This window comes from Gopherus evgoodei, chromosome 7 (assembly GCF_007399415.2).
Source record: "Gopherus evgoodei ecotype Sinaloan lineage chromosome 7, rGopEvg1_v1.p, whole genome shotgun sequence".
In the NCBI taxonomy this organism is placed as follows: Eukaryota; Metazoa; Chordata; order Testudines; family Testudinidae; genus Gopherus; species Gopherus evgoodei.
This window is the reverse complement of record NC_044328.1, coordinates 99,413,428-99,434,214: the sequence shown is the minus strand read 5'-3', so window position 1 is coordinate 99,434,214 and position 20,787 is coordinate 99,413,428. Positions and strand designations below refer to the sequence as shown.

Below are 20,787 nucleotides of genomic sequence, written 5' to 3'. Positions count from 1 at the left end.
AAAAGGAGCCCAGCGATACCATATTAACCTTCTGAAGCCCCGGCGAGAACGAGAAGGCCTTCTAATTAATCCCCGCTCCCCGGACCCGAGCTAGGACTCTGTGTAATCTCACCGAGGACTCTGCAATGTCTCAGCTCGGAGACTCCCTGACCAAAGAGCAATAAAAGCAGACCAGATGCCTCCTGGCAGGCGTTCCCCAGAACGTTCACCGTCCAGCCAGGTTACACGACCCTTGTTTACCATACCATCCAGACGGAGCCGGAGGTGGCGATCCAGGAATCAAATAGGCCCTTGCCACATCATATGCGGCAAGTCGTAGAGGAGGAAGTCTGGGCAATGTTGGTGCTGGGGTTATCGAACCGTCGCAAAGCAAATGACGCAGCCCGGTAGTCCTGGTTCCCAAGCCAGATTGGACACAGTGCTTCTGTATTGATTTCCACCGTGTCAATTCCATTTTGAAATTCGACGCGTACCCGATGCCCCCGGTTGATGAACTGCTGGACCGCTTAGGCAAGGCCCGCTTTCTCACTACCCTTGATCTGAGCAAGGGATATTGGCAGATCCCCCTCAACCCTGCCTCTCAGGAAAAGACCACGTTTGCCATCCCCATGGGCCTCTACCAGTTCACTCAAATGCCCTTCGGGCTCCATGGTGCCCCAGCAACGTTCCAGCGGCTGATGGACCGCCTCCTTCAACCTCATAGAGAGTACGCAGCCGCATACCTGGATGATGTTGTTATTTACAGCTGCCATTGGAAGAACCACCTGGAACAGGAAGCGGCCGTCCTGAGGTCCCTGCGGGCAGTGGGATTAATGGCCAATCCAAAAAAATGCCATATTGGGTGGCAGGAGGCCATCCACCTGGGGTACACTATCGGGAGGGGACAAGTGAGACCTTTCGTAGGAAAGGTTCAGGCCCTAGCGGCATGCCCACCACCCATCACGAAGCGTCAAGTACGCCAGTTCCTCGGACTGGCGGGCTACTACCGATTTCGCCTCCATCGCAGCCCTGCTAATGGGACTCTTGACCAAAGCTATTCTCCAATGTGTGGTGTGGACCCCGGAGTGTGACCGCGTCTTCCAGGCACTCAAAAACAATCTCTGCCACAAGCCGTCCTATACAGCCCCGACTTTAACCAAGAGTTCATCCTTCAGACGGACGCCTCAGAGGTAGGCCCAGGAGCGGTCTTGTCTCAAGAGGTGGATGGAGAGGAACAGCCGGTCGTATACCTCAGTTGGAAACTGCTTCCATGAGAAAGAAACTATGCAGTGATAGAGAAGGAGGCCCTGGCAATAAAATGGCCTGTGACACCTTGCAGTACTACATACTGGTCACTGACCACGCTGCGTTACAGTGGTTGGCCAGAACGAAAAATAATAATAATATGAGGCTAATGCCTTGGTACCTGGCACTACAGCCCTATGCTTATACTGTCTGCCATAGGGCCGGTAAGGACCACGCGAATGCTGACTTCTTGTCCCACCTGGGAGACTTGGGCAGGCCTGGACCCGATGGACGGGAACCAGGCTTGTGGGGGGAGGGATGTAGCGAGGCGACGGGATACCCCACAGCCCTGCTGAGGGACGAGCCTCCCCTAGCACCAACGTGGGCGGAGCCAGTGGGTCCTGCGCCCACCCTCCAGAGGCCACGGGGCAGGACAGGAAGTAGAAAAGCCCTGCTGCACAGCTCAGTAGAAAGCCAGGCACCGGAGAGGCCAGATGCCTGTGGCCTAGCTCCGGGCTGGGGAACCCCGGCAGGCCACGGCCGACCGAGGGACTGGCTGGGCCATCCGTGCCTACCCCTCGCCAGCTACCCCGAGGAGCAGCTGCGTGTACCCCTAGCCAGCTACCCCGAGGAGCAGCTGAGCCTACCCTTCTCTAGTTACCCGGAGGAACAAATGGTGCTGGAAATTGCTGAGGATGCCAGCCAAACCCAGATACCTTACGATGGGGAGTCCGGGGGCAGCCGACGCTGGCCTGGCTGCAGCAGGGCCAGAACCAATGTCAGTGTGTTGCAGTCAGGATCCCCACTGACGCAGCAGCGAGTCTTCCGCTGCTGCTGCTAGGGCTCCGGACTGGGACGCAGTGGAGCGGGTGGGCCTACATCCCCCATCACCCCACTCACGGGTGGCAGTCTCCCCCTCGCACCAGACGCTCAGAAGCCGGAGCTCCTGACTGTGCGTTTGCTGCCCCACCCTGACCTAGGGCCTGGGGTCATATTGAACTATTGATTCAGCCCCTGCTTAAGTGCCTGAGCTCCTGACTGTGTTTACTGCCTCACCTTGACCTAGGGCCAGAGCTCACAGTGAACTATTGGCTCAGCCCCTGCCTAGGGGCCTGAGCTCCTGACTGTGTGTTTACTGGCCCGCCCTGACCTAGGGCTTGGGCCCAGAGCGAACTAGTGTGAGGCGGTGGGATACCCCACAGCCCCGCGGAGGGACGAGCCTCGGACGAGCCCTTCTAAACCCCCTCACCCCCTGTCCCTATTTTTCACATTTGCTGTCTGGTCACCCTACTCAAGACAAAGGCGGGCTTTTGGTATCTCAGCTAAATCTGGATCCTTTTTAGTTATAGTTAATTTCTAGTCCTGTGGTGTGAATAATATACTCACCCAAAGGCAATCTGGTTTAGCAGCATGGATCAGTATGTTTGTCACCTTTGCACTGGAAATATTTAGCGCCGTATCTAGCACATTGCTTTCAGACTCTGTCTTTTTTGGACTTAATCCATGCAAAACAAAGTAAAATTGTAACCAAGTGACCTGCTTAACGCCTTATATAACCTTCTGAGGGATATATAAACTCCCACCTGCTTTTCCAGAGGGTAAAATGCAAGGATCAATGTGGCATTAAGCTTGGTAAAACCATTCCCTTATGCGTCAACAGTTCATAGAAAAGGTGTGTGGAGTTTTCCCGCAGCTAATAGGAAACTAGGAATGGTTGCATGGAATTTTTGCAACAAAGGAGAAGCAACATGGTAGCATACTCAGTTATTTAGGGAGAATATAACTCAATGCCTCTTGTTTGGAAACTACACCCTCAAGAATCCCTGGAAACTATTTTGCCAACAGCTGACTTTTTCTAAGTTCTGTGCTTTATGGTTGTCTTTGAAGTTGTGAAGTGGAATACAAGCTGGATTCAAATTAACGTCTTTCTGTGTAGATATTTTGATCACACAACGTTTAATTTTTACAAGTAATCGACTTATTTCAGGTAACGTTGGTTATTCAAGCCCCATCGTTTTTGCTTAACATAGACGGTTAGTGCTGAATCTTCCAACCCGGCACCATGAGTTTTGCCGAGCTCTTAGACCACGTTGGGGGGATGGGTCGCTTCCAAATAATCTATGTTATCTTACTGGCTATCCCAGTTTTCATGATGGCCAGCCATAACCTCCTGCAGAACTTCACTGCTGCCACCTCTGAGCACCACTGCCATGTCCATATCAACATCAGCAACACTCCTGACACCAATCTTACTGGAAAGCTCGCTGCCAAGGACCTCCTCAGGGTCTCAATCCCCATGGACAGCAAGCTGCAGCCAGAGAAGTGTCACCGCTTTGTCACTATGCAGTGGCAGCTCCTAGACTCCAACGCCACAATCACAAACCTGACCAAGCTGGAGACTGAACCTTGTGCTGATGGGTGGGTGTACGACAAGAGCATTTTCACCAGCACCATCATTACAGAGGTACGTGAGAGCAAGACCTGCTGCAGTGCGGGTAAATGGCTGGGAAAGGGATACTGAAACCATGGGGTGGAAGAGGTGAAAATATTTTTGTTGGAATCATGTCTTTTCATAGATTTTTGCAAGTAAGTTTCACCGTCCTATGGGCAGAGAGGGTCAGAATATTTATCTATCAATCAATCCTCCTCTTCCTAGTATCAGATCTTACAGTTTGCACCAACCTACAGCCCCTGAATGTCTACTGACATCAGCTTGGTTTCAGCCCAGAGGATTCAGGGGGCCTGGGGCAAAGCGGGGAAGCTGCGGCGCTTGTACTCATCCGGCGGCGGTCCAGCTCTTTGGCGGCATTTCAGCTGCGGGGAGGCCCTTCAGTCGCTCCGCGTCTTCGGCAGCACTGAACGGCCCCCCACTGCCAAAATGCTGCCAAAGACCTAGAGCGTCTGAAGGGCCCCCTGCTGCTGAAATGCCACAGAAGACCTGGACCGCCACCAGGCCAGGGCTCACAATTGCCCCACTTGCCCCCCCTGGGTGGCCCTGTTTCAGCCTAAGTCAATGCAGAATTTCATCCAGGGCCATGTGCTGTTCTCAGTTACATTCTGGCCCCCAAGGCGACTTCAATCCATGCAGCTTCAAGTGACTGCCATTATACAGCTGTAAAGGAAAGCAGGACATGGCCTTTATGCTTCACAGAGTCTTGATTCCTTCAGTGTATGAGTAGGAGGAAGCTGTGGCTGCAGTGGGAATTCCCCTGTCCATTTTGCAGTCAGTTTCCTCTCAATTAAACTGGACATAATCCACGAATCTGCATTAAAGGAACCGTGAATGATGCTAAGAGCTAGCCCTCCTCTCCCCTAGATCTGAAAGGGCTTTACAATAGTGATTAAACCTTACTATCCCATCTCACAACTGGGGGAAACTGAGGCACAGCAAGGCAGCATGACTTGTCCAAGGTCACAGCAAGTCAGAGTTAGGAGTAGCAGTCGCAGTCTCTTGAATGCTCACTCCATTCAAAACCATCCACCTCACGTGGGATCATTATATTTGATCCTACATTAACATCTAAAGGATCCATTCTGCCAGGCACTGCAGAGACCCTAGCTGAGTTCAGAGACTCACCGTGCCAGATGCTACACAGACCCAAGCTGAGAGTGGAGCCCTGTTGTGCCTGGCACTGCCCAGAGCCCAGTTCAGACTGGGGAACTTTTGTGCCAGATACTGCATGGACCCCACCTCCAATCAGGGCCCTATTGCACTGGGAACTGCACAGACCCCAACTGAGACTGTGCTGGGTGCTCTGTGGACCCCAACTGAGATTGGGGCCCAACTGTGCTGGGTGCTGCACTGGGACAAAGCTAGAGACCAGGATGATCCTCCCTCATTTTACGGATGATGGACATTGAGACTCAGAGAGATTAAGGCTGTGATGCCCTGCAGATCACATTTCCCATTAAAAGTAGGTAGCTTTGGACTTGTAATTAACAAATTAAAATTAATTGTAATGATTGCTAGGGGAACTGGCTGTCTAAATGCCATTAATGGCTCTGAAAATCTCAGCTCCAGTCTAGGGCCTTAACCACAAGCCAGTCTTCCTCCTGGAGCCCAGCTTCATTTTCTCTCTCCTTTACAGTGGGACCTGGTGTGTGACTTCCGGCAGCTGAAGCAGATGGCTCAGTCCATCTACATGGCTGGGATCCTGGTGGGAGGCATCATCTTTGGAGGTCTGTCAGACAGGTGAGAGCAATGTCGTTATGAAGCCGAGCAAGGCTAATTCCTAGGGGAATCAGGAATCTCGAGCAGGAGGAGAGGAAATTATGGTATCTCTGTATTTGGCACTGGTGTGACTGCTACTGGAACCCTGTGTTCAGTTCCAGTGTCCAAAATTCCAGAGGGATGTTGGTAGGCTGGAGAGGGGTCAGAGAAGACCCACGAGAATGATTAAAGGCTTGGAAAACATGCTTTACAGTGAGAGACTCCAGGAGCTCGATCTATAAAGCAAAGGTTAAGGGGTAACTTGATCACAGTCTGTAAGTGGAGCCCCTTGAATTCATTTAATAATTGTTTATTTTATTTTGGGAAGTATTTCTTGTTTGTTTTGTTTTGTTAATGTTATCCAGGCACGGGGATCGGGTCTTGCCCCTGGAGGTTGGGAGGCCCTGGAAGGGGGCTGAGTCCAAGGCCACCCGGGGGGGGGGGCAAGTGGGGCAATTTGCCCCAGGCCCCACAGGGGCCCCACGAGAGTTTTCAGGGGCCCCCATGAGAGTTTCCAGCGGGTCTTCAGCGTCAGGTCCTTCAGTGCCGCTGAACACACCCGGATCGAGTGAAGGACTCGCTGCCGAAGACCCAGAGCTTCTTTCACTCCGGGTCTTTGGTGGCAATTTGGCAGCGGGGGCTCCTTCCACTCTGGGTCTTCGGCAGCAGTTCGGCGGTGGGTCCTTCACTCACTCCGGGACCCGCCACCAAAGTGCCCCAAAGACCTGGAGCGGAAGGACTGCCGCCGCCGAAGACGCCAGGCCTGCTGAATCCTCTGGGTGGCTCTGGCTGAGTCCTGCCATCAGGGGTCGGGAGGCTCTCGGGGAGGTGAGTCTTGCACTCCCAAGCCTGCCCTGCACTCATCCCACAGAAGCGGCTCCTGGGGTCCTGTGTGGTGTGGCTGGACCTGGGTCTCGACTCAGGGTGTTGTGGCCTGGCACACGGGGTAGCACGGGCTGAGGAGGAGAGAACCTGTTGTTAATATTTTGGCAGCTCATCACTGAGCTTTTCCATCTAGCAGACAAAGGTCTAACAAGAACCAGTGGCTGGAAATTGAAGCTAGACAAATTCTGACTGGAAATAAGGTGCAAATTTCTAAGGAATTAACCATTGGAACAAAAGGAATTAACCATTGGAACAACGGCCCAAGGGCTGCGGTGGATTCTCCAGCCCTGGAGATTTTTAAATGAAGATTGCATGTTTTTCTAACAGTCAGATATCAGCCAGGGGATAACCCTACTGCCAGGGCCCTAGAATGCCTTAATCCAGTGCTGCAGGCAGGGCTGGCTCCAGCTTTTTGGACGCCCCAAGCGGTGAAGCAGAAAAAAAAAAAAAAGATAACGCCGATCGGTGGCACTTCAGTGGCAGCTCAATCGCGCTGCTTCGTTCTTTGGCAGCAATTCGGTGGCAAGTCCTTCGCACCCTCTCTTCCTCTTCAGTGGCACTTCGGCAGCAGCTCAAAGAGGAAGAGAGGGACTGAGGGACCCGTCGCCGAATTGCCGCCGAAGACCTGGACATGCCACCCCTTTCCATTGGCCGCCCCAAGCACCTGCTTCCTTCGCTGGTGCCTGGAGCCAGCCCTGTCTGCAGGCCTTATCATTAGCAGCTACAGCACGGCTGACATGATGTTTTTTCATCAATAACCTTTTGTCACATGCCACAGAGCTGGTTTTAGAACTGGGGCCTCCTGCCCTCTTAGCCCATTCCCCAAGCCAGGAAACCATGCCAGCCAGTGGCACCAATAGTTCCTTGCACCAGGTTTAACTCCTACTCTGAACACATTTGCCTCAGTATCCTGGGTTTCCCTCACCTGTTCTCTTGGTTCTTTTTGGCTCAGGTTTGGCCGCAGGTCTATCTTAATCTGGTGCTACTTTCAGATGGCTGTCACAGGCACCTGCACTGCCTTCTCGCCCAGCTTCACTGCCTACTGCATCTTCCGTTTCCTGACTGGAATGGCCTTCTCGGGCATTGTGATGAACGGTGTCTCTCTGTGTAAGTGTGTCCGGCGCCTGCCATCTCAGACACAAGATGAGCTGGTTATTAGGGATGGATGGAAGTGCCTTGTTCCTGCTGCTGATAAATTACTCTGTGGTGGGAGCACAGAGAGACCAGAAGCACACACAGCATGGGTGGGATGTCCAAGGTCTCTGCACCAAAAATCAGGAGCTAGATTTTCCAAAAGTTCTAGTTCCCATTCCAGCTTGGATTTACCAAAGCACTCAGCAGTTCCCTTTGGGACACTCATTGCCACAGCTGACAAAGATCTGAGCATGTTATTTAGGAGATATTTTGCACCTCGAAATCCTCTTCTGAAAATTTGGTACCTAAACGTGAACTGAGTCCTCTGGAACAATCCCACCTCCGTGTGCTTCTGCAGTGCCAGAGCACAGGAGATGCCACAAAACAGGGCAGCTTCCAATAGCATGCAGGTCCCCAAGAATGGAATGGAAGCTATTTAGAGTGGAGTGCCGTCATCAGATGATGATGACTCACAACAGAACAGAGATTCCACAATACATCTTCTACAGAACAGGCACAGGCCATGTGCATCAGCCAGGAGCTACAGAAGGCCCTCCTCATTACTAGAAAGTCCCTTGCACTATACAACATATACAGGTCCTCTAGGAACTGAAGGGACTCAGCTTATTCAATTACACAACAGCTGTGTATTGTGGCTGACGTACGTCAGGGTGCATAAGTGTGCCATTGTGGGGTGTTGGAGCTGCTGCAACCCTGCAGAAGGCAGTACTGCCTGCTGCCACTGGGGGACGGGTGCTGGTGTAGCCCTGCAGGGTACAGTACAGCTTGCTGCCAGCAGGGAGCTGGAGTTGCTCCAACGCGCAGTACTGGCTGCTGCCATGGGGAGGGGGAATGGAGTGCCTCCAGCAGGGTGCAGTACCACCTACGACCATTAGGTGGGATGCAACTAGCAGGGGAAGGCGGCATGGATCAGGGAATGCGGGTTCTGGGGAGCTATTTCATCTCAGCCTCAAAGAGCCAGGGGAAGGCTGTTTGTACATGTTTCTGGTGCCTCTGCTTGTGCTTGTTCTCACCACTGGAGGTCATCAGCCCAAGGACAGAGAGATTATTTTCCCTTTGTCTCTCTCCTCAGCTGTTGAATGGACACCCACCCGCACACGGGCCATTGTGGGCACCACGTATGGATACTGCTACACAACTGGGCAGTTCATTCTGGCTGGAATGGCTTATGCCATCCCCAATTGGCGCTGGCTGCAGCTTGTGGTGTCTTTGCCCTTTTTCATCATCTTCATCTACTCCTGGTAGGTTAGCTCACCCTTATCCTTTCTGATCCATTCCCCTTCCATCCTGCTTTTCTCACTGGATGCAGGAATGAGACAAACTTTAAGCGAGTAGAATAAACAAATCTCTTATCCTAGTTCTTATAATCTTGCGTCTCGATTACTGTAACATCCTCTTCTCCGGCCTTGGCAAATGCAATCTTGCTCCACTTATATCCATTCAAAACACTCATGCAAAGATCATTTCCCTGTCTCATCACTTTGTCCATGTCTCCTCTCTCTTTACAGCCCTCCACTGGCTCCCCATTCTTTATCACATCATACATAAACTGCTCATCTTCACTTTCAAAGCTGTCCACGCCCTACAGCACCATACCTATCCCGTCTGTCATTCACTAGCACAATGCCGACTCCCAGCTCCGATTGGCCCATGATGCCTGCCTCCGTTGCCTGCCAGGGCCGCCCAGAGGATTCAGGAGGCCTGAGGTCTTCGGCAGTGGTGGTCCTTCCACTCCGGGTCTTCGGGGCACTTTGGCGGCAGGTCCCAGAACCCGCTGTCGAACTGCTGCTGAAGACCCGGAGTGGAAGGAGCCCTGCTGCTGAATTGCCGCAGAAGACCCAGAACGGAAGAAGCTCCAGATCTTCAGCGGCAGGTCCTTCACTCAATCAGGGTGTGTTCAGCAGCACTGAAGGACCTGCTGCCGAAGACCGGCTGAAAACTCTCATGGGGGCCCAAATTGCCTCACTTGCCCCCCCTCTGGGCAGCCCTGTTTGCCCGCTTGCTAAATTTTCAAACAAGCACCTTTGTGCATTCTATCATGCTGCCCCTCATACCTGGGAGGAGTTCCCCTGTAAACATCAGCAAAGGTACCTCATAGTCCTTCTTCAAATCCTTCTTCAAACTCTCCTTTGCTGTGTGGCTTACAAAAAAACCTGACCATGGTTAGGTTGCTGATGTGCAGAGACCATTGCCTACCATGCTGACCAATACTCTCACTGTTTCCTTGTGTTACCCTGTCTGTCTCCACCTGTTGTTGCTTGTCTTGTCCTTAGATTATAAGATGTTTGGGGCAGCAACTGTCTTTTTGTTCAGCATGTGAGAGAATAGGGTTCTATCCCATGACTGGGCCTTCAGGGCATTAGGGTAATACAAACAATGAATAAAGAACTATGAAAGCGGTAGAGTTTCATACCTGGAATTCTTTCAGCAAACCAGGGAAGAGGATAACATACGAATAGAGAGAGTTGAAGATTTGACATCTTAAATTTGGTTTTCCATGAAAAATGGCTTACCTTCTCCCCCCCCCCCAGTTCTGTTTCCTTCAAAAATTTTCAATGGAAGGAAACATTTTATTTTAGTTTTCAGGGTTGGGGGGGTCAGGATTGCTGAAAAATAACCGTTTCTTTCTAAATTTGTTAATTTTTTGACACAACAAAAATTTTCATTTCAATGTTTTAGAGCCATGTTTTTCCACTTTCCTCCATTTTCCAGTGGAAAAATGAAAGCAAAAAGAAATAAAAGAGGAAATAAAAAACAAACAAACACCAAAATGGAAACAAAGTAAAACTTTTGTTCTGTTGAAAAAAATGTAAAATATTGTGAAAAATTTTCAGTGAAACCAAAGAGGGCTCTACTCTACCCATAATGTCACTGCTAGGTAATATGAGGAACTGACCTACCATGGGTATTTATCTGGCACCCATCACCATAGTATCAAGGTACACTACAATGTTTAAAATATTTATTCTCACAGCTAGAGCTGGCTAGCAAAAAACATGAGAGTCTTTGAGACCTTGAAAAATTTTCCCATCCCGAATCTGGCCAAACGTCAAAACCAGGAAAACTTTTGTAAATTGATAATCTAAAAAAATATTCCAGTTGGGTCAGTTGAAATGTTTCCTTTTGAAAATTTTGAAATTTTTCTTTTTGATCTGGAGTTTGTTTATTTTTACCCCCTTTATTTTTTAATGTAAATGATCAAAAATTTTGAAACAAAATTGTTGAAACTTTTAATTTTGACAAAGGTCACCATTTTTTTTTTTAAATCAAGAGATTCATTGAAACCGACCTTGCCCTGCAAACAGTTTCAGTTTGGACAAACCTGCATTCTTCAATGGAAAAATATTTCAGCAGAAAAGTGCCGACCAGTTGTAACCACAACACCCTTCTGAGGAAGAGCAGTGCTATTATCCTATTGAACAGATGAGGGGATTCAGACACAGAGACAGACAAAAGTGACCTGCAACGGTTGCACAGGAAGTCTGCAGAGGAGCAGGGAATTGAAACCAGGTCTTGGCTATCACAAAATCATCATCCTTCCTTTCTGATGCATGGCAAGGTGCAGTAACACCAGCTGCCACTGGGCAGTCTCCTGGCAGGAATGGAGCTTCAGGTTGCAGTAACACCTACCTGTCACTAGGAGGCTGCAGGTAGCAGAGGGGGAAGATAAAGCAGAGAATGCAGGTTCCACTGAGGCTATTCCACATTATGCTCCCTGCTGCATCTGTCACTGCTGTGCCCTCCACTGGCTTTGGGCACTGCCCCTAGTACAGAAGCACAGCACCGTGCTCCTGTGGGGCAGATCCCAGTTCAACAAGAGCAATGCGCGTGTTCTGTGCAGGTGTGTTTTCATATCTTCTGCTTCCCAGGTGGTTCGCAGAGTCCGCCCGCTGGCTCGTGATAGCCGGCAGACCCGACGAGGCAGTGAAGCAGCTCCAGAGAGTGGCCAGGATAAACAGGAAGAAGGAAGAAGGAGACAAACTCAACTCAGAGGTAAGACTGGATCAGGCCATGTCTACATCTAAAATTTTGCAGCGCTGGTTGTTACAGCTGTATTAGTACAGCTGTATAGGGCCAGCGCTGCAGAGTGGCCACACTTACAGCAACCAGCGCTGCAAGTGGTGTTAGATGTGGCCACACTGCAGCGCTGTTGGGCGGCTTCAAGGGGGGTTCGGGGAACGCGAGAGCAAACCGGGAAAGGAGACCAGCTTCGCCGCAGTTTGCTCTCGCATTCCCCGAACCCCCCTGCAAACCGCAGGGAAGGAGACCTGCTTGCTCGGGGAACGCGAGAGCAAACTGCGGCGAAGCTGGTCTCCTTTCCCGGTTTGCTCTCGCGTTCCCCGAACCACCCTGCAAACCGCAGGGAACGAGACCTGCTTGCTCGGGGGTTCGGGGAACGAGAGAGCAAACCGGGAAAGGAGACCAGCTTCGCGGCGGTTTGCTCTCGCGTTCCCCGAACCACCCTGCAAACCGCAGGGAAGGAGACCTGCTTGCTCGGGGTTCCGGGAACGCGAGAGCAAACAGGGGAAGGAGACCAGCTTGATTACCAGAGGCTTCCTCCTTCCACGGAGGTCAAGAAAAGCGCTGGTAAGTGTCTACATTGGATTACCAGCGCTGGATCACCAGCGCTGGATCCTCTACACCCGAGACAAAACGGGAGTACGGCCAGCGCTGCAAACAGGGAGTTGCAGCGCTGGTGATGCCCTGCAGATGTGTACACCTTCAAAGTTGCAGCGCTGTAACTCCCTCACCAGCGCTGCAACTTTCTGATGTAGACAAGCCCTCACGAGAGGCTGAGAGCTCCCACCAACTCCAGTGGCTGATATAGGAACACGAGACAAGCAGATATAAATCAGCATGGTTGCACTCATGTCATGGGGACTCTGCACATGTACACCAGTGGTGCAACTGGCTTTAGTGTTCCCTGAGCAATGGTATTCTCACCATGGTCTGACTTCTTTCTGATACCTTGTAGGTATGGGAATCCCATTGTATCTTCTATCAATCTCTCTACCTATAGCCGTATATACATAACCACCTGTCCAGCCATCTATGTATCCACCTCTAGACATAAACACTCATCTTTTTTAAACATATACACATACACATAATATCTCTATTCATCTCCATCGATCTTTCATCCCCACACACACCTCTCCATCCATCCATCCCCATACAAATGCTTCTCCCATCTAACTGTCAATCCATCCCCATGCACGCCTTCTATCTATCCATGCATCCATCCCTTCCTACACATACACATTATTTGATCTGCGCTGAGGCCTGCTCTGAGACAAGAATTTTGGCACCACTAGATGATCCAGAATCTCATTCCCTCCCATTCCTCTGCTCTGTTTCCAGGCCTTTCCTGCCATGGAGGCTCCATGCCATTACCCAGAACTCTCTTCTCTCCCCAGGTCTTGAGATCCAATATGCAGAAAGAAATAGCCTCTGCAAAGAGCAGCTATACCTTCATCGACCTGGTGCGGACCCCTGTCGTACGCCAGATCTCCTTCTGCCTCAGCTTTGTATGGTTAGTTGGCTTGTGCTCGCAAAAAGAGGAAGCTGAGACTAAGGCCTGGTCTACACTACGCTGTTAAACCGATTTTAACAGCATTAAATCGAATTAACGCTGCACCCGTCCACACTACACTGCTCTTTATATCGATTTAAAGGGCTCTTTAAATCGATTTCTGTACTCCTACAAAACGAGAGGAGTAACGCTAAAATCGATATTACTATATCAGATTAGAGTTAGTGTGGACGCAAATCAACATTATTGGCCTCATTATTTTACAGTAGCTACCCTCTCTGCACCGCTCCAGAAATCGATGTTAGCCTCGGACCATGGACGCACACCACCGAATTAATGTGCCTAGTGTGGACGCGCACAATCGACTTTATAATATCTGTTTTATAAAATCGGTTTAAGCTAATTCGAATTTATCCTGTAGTGTAGACGTAGGATATGAAGCAGCCTGCAGCAAGTAAACCAGGCACAATATGCTGAGGAATGGGGCAAATAATGGATTTTCGGACCTGCAGGCAATTCCAAAAAATCAGTAAAAAAAATCATTTTGGGTTAAACAGAAAACCATTTTTTCCCTCAATTTTTGACTAATCAAAAAGTTGAAAACATTTTGTTTTGATTCAAATAGTTTGATTTTTTTAAAATAAAATTAAAGAAATGTTTGAGACAAACATTCATTTTGAACCAAAACTGAAAACATTTAGATTTGGTTTTGGTTTGGCTTTGTGGGGCTTTTTTTTAATCTGAAACAATTCAATAAAAGGGACATGAATCCCCTAAGCACTTTCATGTTGTGGACTCTGCATTTTTTGCTGAAAAAGGTTTTAGATGAAAAATGTTGCTCAGCTCTACTAAGCCCCACTGATGCTCCACTTCATCCCATGGCATGTCAGTGACAGCCAATTTCAATTGGCATGACAGTCAATTTCACCTTGATTGAATATCCCACTAGATCACAATTCAGTATGTTATAGCTAGACTTCGGTAAATCCCACCTGGGAGAGAGCCTGTAGAGAAAACCATCAGGGGTCACTTCTACCCAGAAGCAGGAATGGGACGCAGGAGTCTCATGCATCCAATGAAGTAGCTATTCACCCACAAAAGCTCATGCTCCAAAACGTCTGTTAGTCTAGAAGGTGCCATAGGACTCTTTGCTTCTTTTACTGGCTCCTATAGTCACCTATTCCTATTACTAGGACACATTCCATGTGCAGAGCGGGGAAAAGAACCCAGGAATCCTTGGTGCCTAGTGTGTCTTGTTCCAGCTATTGGACCCCATTCCTCTCTGAGAGTTAACAACAGAGCAAAGCCCCCGCCCCCATTAGGCCCCACTCTTCTTCCAAGGCTGGAAATAGAACCCAGGAGTCCTGGCTCCCAGCTGCTCCCCAGTCTAACTCACTAGACCCTAATCCCCTCCCACTGCCGTGAACAGAACACAGTGCAGTCTACCCACTGGGGCGGCTCCAGGCACCGTGCAGCAAGCACGTGCCTGGGGCAGCAAGCTGGAGGAGGCGACGTGCCGGTTGCTGTGAGGGCGGCAGTCAGGCAGCCTTCGGCGGCTTGCCTGAGGGAGGTCCACCGGTCCCGCGGCTTTGGTGGCAATTCAGCAGCGGGCACACCAAAGGCGCAGAACTGGCAGATCACTCACAGAGCCAACCCCGAATCCGCCTGACCAGTGGACCACCCACAGACGTGCCACCAAAGGCCGCCTGACTGCCATGCTTAGGGCAGCAAAAAACAGAGCCGCCCCTGCTACCCACTAGACTACACTGCCACCCAAAGCAGTGAAGAGAACCCAGGGGTCCTGACTCCAACGACTAAACACATTTCCAGGGCCCATTGCTGAAAGGGAACATGCTTGTAACAAATAAACTCAATGATAAGGACTCTCTATGCATCAATACCTGTCTGCTTCATCCCAGGTTCTCCACCAGCTTTGCCTATTATGGGTTGGCCATGGACCTGCAGAATTTTGGTGTCAATATCTTCTTGATCCAGCTGATCTTTGGAGCGGTTGATTTCCCAGCGAAGTTCATCTCAGTCCTCACAATCAGCTTCGTCGGGCGCCGGTTCACACAGGCCTTGGCCCTCATCCTGGCTGGACTCTCTATCCTAGCCAACATCTTTGTCCCACAAGGTGGTTACTTGTTGTCCTGGATTTTCAGGGTTCGATACGGAAGTGTTCAAGCCTTTGTCATTCCAAAGGTCCGAAGCCTGGCTAATATGGTCAGCTGCAGGGGAGGGAGAAGATCCAGGAGAGCTGATCCATAAGGGCGAATGGGGCTCAAGCCCACCGATATGTCACATCTGTGTTCTGTGGCTGAGGTACTGCAGGGTACAGAACCACCTGCTGCTGCCAAGGATTGAAGCAGCTGACACGTGTTTACGACACCAGTTGCCATGGCACTTCCCCATGAAGCAACCTGAGAGACATATTCAGCCTGATCCAGGCTGGCCTGTTGCAAGATGGTTGTGAAGTGGATGAGCCGCTGTCTGGGAGGGGTGACAGACACAGTTTCACAAACAAAGCTGAGTAGATGGTTATTAGTGTTTGATTATTGGGCGAGGCGCTGCACAGACCCCAGATGACATCAGGGCCCCATTGTGCCGAGCACTGCACAGACCTAAAAGGAGAGCCAGGCCCTGTCCCAAAGAGCTCACAATCTAAATAGACACAACACAGAAAGGACATCACTCTTATTTCTGGATGGCAAACTGAGGCACAGATCCTCAGCTGGTGTTAATTAGCCCAGCTCCATTGATTTCTTGCCCTTTTGGCTTTAATGAAGCAGCTGGGGATTTGGCTCCATTGATTCCAGTGCAGCTATGCTGATTTACACCAGCTGGGGATCTGGCCCCATTGGCCCCTGACCCTTCTTGAGCATTTCAGCCTTTTTCCATGTACTTAACCCTCCTCCATTGTGTGCTTCTCTCAAGATCTGAAGACCCTGCGCACCGTTCTAGCTGTCTTTGGAAAAGGCTGTCTCGCTGCCTCCTTTAACTGCGTCTACCTCTACACGAGTGAGCTGTACCCCACAGTGATTAGGTAGGTAGAAAAAACTCAGAGGGTGCAGCTCAAACTACACATGCAGCACCATGGAATAGCAAAAGTCCAGAGCCAAGTGACTAGTGATTAGATTTGGGCAGGAATTTTTCATCAAAATGTACTTTTCTTACAGAAAAAGCTATTTCACCAAAGCCAAAGCTTTCATGGGAAAGGGTTGGTTAGAAAAAATGGAGGGAGGGGGCAGGGGAAGGTTGGAAATTGCATTTCCAAAATGAAAATTTTAGTTTTTCTGGTTGGAAACAACTTTGTGTTTTGGAATGTGTATTAAAAAACAACCACCCTTTTTTGTACAAATTCATAATGGTCAAAATCAAAATGAAATGATGTGATGGACCCAAACCAAGATTTTTTTATACTGTTGAATTCACAAAATTTTTTGAAATTTCAGTAGTTCGTCCTGATTCAGAATGGGGAAAATGTTTGAAATCTCAAAATTTATCATGGGACAGGAAAACAATTTTCTGACCAGCTCTACTAGTGATTTTGGGCACCTCAGGGGATGCCCACGTTAGGATACTGCAACTGGGCTTGATTCTCTGCAATTGCTGAGGATGTGCCATCTGAAAAGTGAGGACCCTCTGAAGTGCCTCAGTCTAGCCACCCAAAATTGCCCTTCTAGGAACTAGGAATTGCCACATGGATCAAAGATCTAGCTAGCTCTGTCTCAGCTGCAAGAAACCCTGCACTTCTGTGGTAACCTGCCCCCAGGAAAGTTCCCATTTGTTAAGTTAGCACCTAAAGACCACACCAGGGCCCCATGGTCCCAGCTGCTGCACAGACCCAGATTGAAATCAGGTTCCCATTGTACTAGGCACTCCACAGATCCTGAGTAAGATCAGGGCCTCCATTATATGAGGCACTGCACAGACCCAAATTGAGATTAGCACCCCATTGTGCCAAGTGCTGCCCAGATACATAGTGACAGCAGTCGCTGCTCTTCACAATCATAATAGACAAGACAGACTGAGGGTGTGAAGAGAAAGAGATGAATGAAGGGAGGAAGTGACTTGCCCAAGGTTATGCAGTGGGTCAGTGGCAGAGCAAGGAAAAGAACCCAGGTGTCCTGACTCCCTAGTCACTATACTAGTCCACAGGGCCTGGCTGAGAGGTACTGCCTGGCTTATTGCCTGTGAGCGCCTTAGCCCAGATTTTTCTCATCACTGCGGCTTATGCTAATAGCTCTGTTTGTTATGATTTCAAATTCACAGGCAGACCGGCATGGGTTTGACCAACACCATGTCGCGCCTGGGCAGCATAATTGCCCCATTGGTAAAGATGTTGGAGGAATACATTCCCTTCCTGCCACTGATCATTTATGGAGCTGCCCCAATCATCTCTGGCGTTGCAGCAACCTTCCTGCCCGAGACGCTCAACGTGCCATTGCCTGAGACCATAGAGGAGGTGGAGACACGGTTAGTAGAATCTATTGGGAGGCAGGAACAGGAGCCACGACGCTCTATGTGGGGGCTTTGTGATATAGACATGGGTCCACTGAGAGAGACAGAGAGAGAGAGAGAGCGCGCGCACAAACAAGAAATGATATGCATGATTAGATAGTGTGATAAAGTTCCTCCTCTACTTTGGTGGGTCCTGTGCTTATTAGCAGATTTTGCTAGCCTCAGAGATCTTCCTGTGTTGGATCAGAAGTTGGGAGGTTTTGGGGGGAACCCAGCCCCGCCCTCTACCCCTGGTTCCAGCCCAGGGCCCTGTGGACTGCAGCTGTCTAGAGTGCCTTCTGGAATAGCTGCACGACAGCTACAATACCCTGGACTACTTCCCCAGGGCCTCCTCCTAACACCTTTTTTGTCCTCACCACAGGACCTTCCTCCTGATGTCCGTTAATGCTTGTACTCCTCAGTCCTCCAGCAGCAAGCCCTCTCACTGCCAGCTCCTTATGCACACCTCACTAACTGGAGTGAGAGCCTTTTTATACAAGGTGTTTTGATTAGCCGTAATTAATTCTAGTAACTTCCCAATTGGTTACAGGTGTCCTAATTAACCTGCCTGCCTTAATTCTAGAAAGTTCCTGAGTATTCTAGAATAGTTCTTGTTATCTTACCAGGGAAAAGGGACCTGCTTAACCTCGAGCTAATGTATCTACCTTCGACCACTCTTTTTTAGCCATCTGGCCTGACCCTGTCATGATAGATAGATAAGAACGGCCATACTGAGTCAGACCAAACGTCCATGAAGCCCAGTATCCTGTCCTCTGACAGTGGACAACGGCAGGTGCCCCAAAGAGAATGACCAGACAAATTATCAAGTGATCCATGCCCTGTCATCCAATCCCAGCTTCTGGCAAACAGAGGCTAGGGACACCATTCAGGTCCATCAATGGCTACTAGCTAGAATGGGCAGCTCTTCCATGAATCTGTCTAGCTCCCTTTTGAACCCTGTTATAGTATTGGCCTTCACAACATCCTCTGGCAAGGAGTTCCACAGGTCGACAGTACATTGTGTGAAAAAAAATACTTTCTTGTGTTTGTTTTAAACCTGCTACCTATTAATTTCATTTGGTTGCCCCTTGTTCTTGTATTATGAGAGAGTAAACAATTCCTTATTTATTTTCTCTATACCACTCATGATTTTATAGACCTCTATCATAGCCCCCCTTAGTCACCTCTTTTTCAAGCTGAAAAGTCCCAGTCTTATTAATCTCTCCTCATACAGAAGCCGTTCTATACCCCTAATCATTTTTGTTGCCCTTTTCTGAACTTTTTCAAATTCCAATATATCTTTTTTGAGATGGGGTGACCACATCTGGGCACAGTATTCATTGTGTGGGCATACCATGGATTTATATACAGGCAATATGATATTTTCTGTCTTATTATCTATCCCTTTCTTGATGATTCCCAACATTCTGTTCACTTTTTTGACTGCCACTGCACATTGAGTGGATGATTTCAGAGAACTATCCACAATGACTCCAAGATCACTTTCTTGAGTGGTAAGAACTGATTTAGACCCCATCATTGTATATGTATAGTTAGGATTATGTTTTCCAATGTGCATTACTTTGCACTTGTCAACATTAAATTTCATCTGCCATTTTGTTGCCCAGTAACCCAGTTTAGTGAGATCCTTTTGTAGCTCTTCACAGTCTGCCTGGGACTTAACTATCTCGAGTAGCTTTGTATCATCTGCAATTTTTGCCCCCTCACTGTTTACCCCTTTTTCCAGATGGCTTATGAATATGTTAAATAGGACTAGTCCTAGAACAGACCCCTGGGGGACACCACTATTTACCTCTCTCCAGTCTGAAAACTGACCATTTTGTTCCTAACCTTTTTTCCCCCGATCTTTTAACCAATCCATGAGAGAAGCGAAACTCTTATCCCATGACTGCTTAAGAGCCTGTGGTGAGGGATCGTCAAAGGCTTTCTGAAAATCTAAATACACTATATCCACTGGATCTCCTTTGTCCGCATGCTTGTTGACCCCTCAAAGAATTCTAGTAGATTGGTGAGGTATGATTTCCCTTTACAAAAACCATGTTGACTATTTCCCAACAAATTATGTTCATCTATGTGTCTGACAATTTTGTTCCTTAGGATAGTTTCAACCAATTTGCCCAGTACTTAAGTGAGGCTTATCAGCCTGTAGTTGCCAGGGTCACCTCTGGAGCCCTTTTTAAAAATTGGCATCACATTAGCTATCCTCCAATCATTTGGATAGATAGACAGATTGATAGATAGATAGTCCGATCCAATTGACTCCAGTGTAGCTATGGCTGATTTACACCAGGTGGGATCTGGCCCCATTAGCTCCAAGTATGTCTCTTGATGCTTGTATAAATGTTAATATTTACTGATATTCTTTTTCATTGAGATCCAGGCATCTGAGAGATGAAGAACAACAAATGAAGATCCTTCTGAAACCCACCATGCCAGACCCAGCCAAGGAAGCCAGTTAAGGAAAGAAAAAATGAGTAACTGTTGTAGGGTCTACGGGTAAAATTTTCAAAAGTGCCTTAGGAACTATGTTCCATTTTCACCAGTGACTTAGCCACTTCCATGCCTCATCTACCTGAGCACTTCTGAAAATCCCACTGGGCACTTATCTGAATCTCTTCATACCTAAGTACCTTTGAAAATGTGGCTCCCAATCACTTTTGAAAGTGGGGGCTTAGGCACTTTTGAAGACTCCACCTTCTCTCTTTTACTGTTTTAATCATGGTAGAAGTAATATGCAGGCATCAGTGACAACTCCATAGGGGTTGAATTTTGCACTTAATGCAGGGAATCAATCTCTTCAAAAAGCATGTTTACCTCCAAATCACAGCAGGAATTTATACCACGGGACCTGCTGGTGTGTAAGGTGGGGGACACGACTCAATTACTCTATGTGGCTCCTCCATGTAGTTCAAAACCTGGTGTTGCACTCTGCTGCGATCCAACATATGGTACCCAACAGCTCAGCAAATATTTTTGGGCCAGATCCTCAGCAAGCATTAATCCACGTAGCTGAGGATTGACCCAGTACTGCAGGACAGTCACGCAGTGGCAATTCTTAAGGGAATTCTGTAAGAATATGTACAGAAATGGTGGCAGAATATAGGAACTGCTGGACTGATCACAGCCAAGGTCCATGTAGTCTCTCTAACAGTGGTCAGTGATAGATGCCTTATAGGAAGGTGTGAGAAATCTGCAGTGGGCAGATATGAAATAATCTCCCCACCATTAAGTCTCATCCTGATCTTGAACAGTCATTAAA

The 20,787-nt window shown here is 48.9% G+C and overlaps 1 protein-coding gene across 1 annotated transcript in view; it reads left to right on the top strand.

Annotated features, from left to right (window-relative positions):
- Window positions 1-20,145, top strand: part of LOC115655237 — a 43,043-nt gene extending 22,898 nt beyond the window's left edge. Inside the window, exons 14-25 of the mRNA XM_030570483.1 lie at window positions 585-865; window positions 948-1,169; window positions 3,271-3,688; window positions 5,313-5,416; window positions 7,272-7,426; window positions 8,547-8,715; window positions 11,344-11,467; window positions 12,892-13,007; window positions 14,927-15,141; window positions 15,942-16,050; window positions 17,280-17,483; window positions 19,903-20,145. Of these exons, the coding sequence (XP_030426343.1) occupies window positions 585-865; window positions 948-1,169; window positions 3,271-3,688; window positions 5,313-5,416; window positions 7,272-7,426; window positions 8,547-8,715; window positions 11,344-11,467; window positions 12,892-13,007; window positions 14,927-15,141; window positions 15,942-16,050; window positions 17,280-17,483; window positions 19,903-19,987 (2,202 nt within the window). The 3' untranslated portion in view covers window positions 19,988-20,145. The remainder of the gene's footprint in view (window positions 1-584; window positions 866-947; window positions 1,170-3,270; window positions 3,689-5,312; window positions 5,417-7,271; window positions 7,427-8,546; window positions 8,716-11,343; window positions 11,468-12,891; window positions 13,008-14,926; window positions 15,142-15,941; window positions 16,051-17,279; window positions 17,484-19,902) is intronic.
- The last annotated feature ends 642 nt before the right edge of the window (window positions 20,146-20,787 follow it).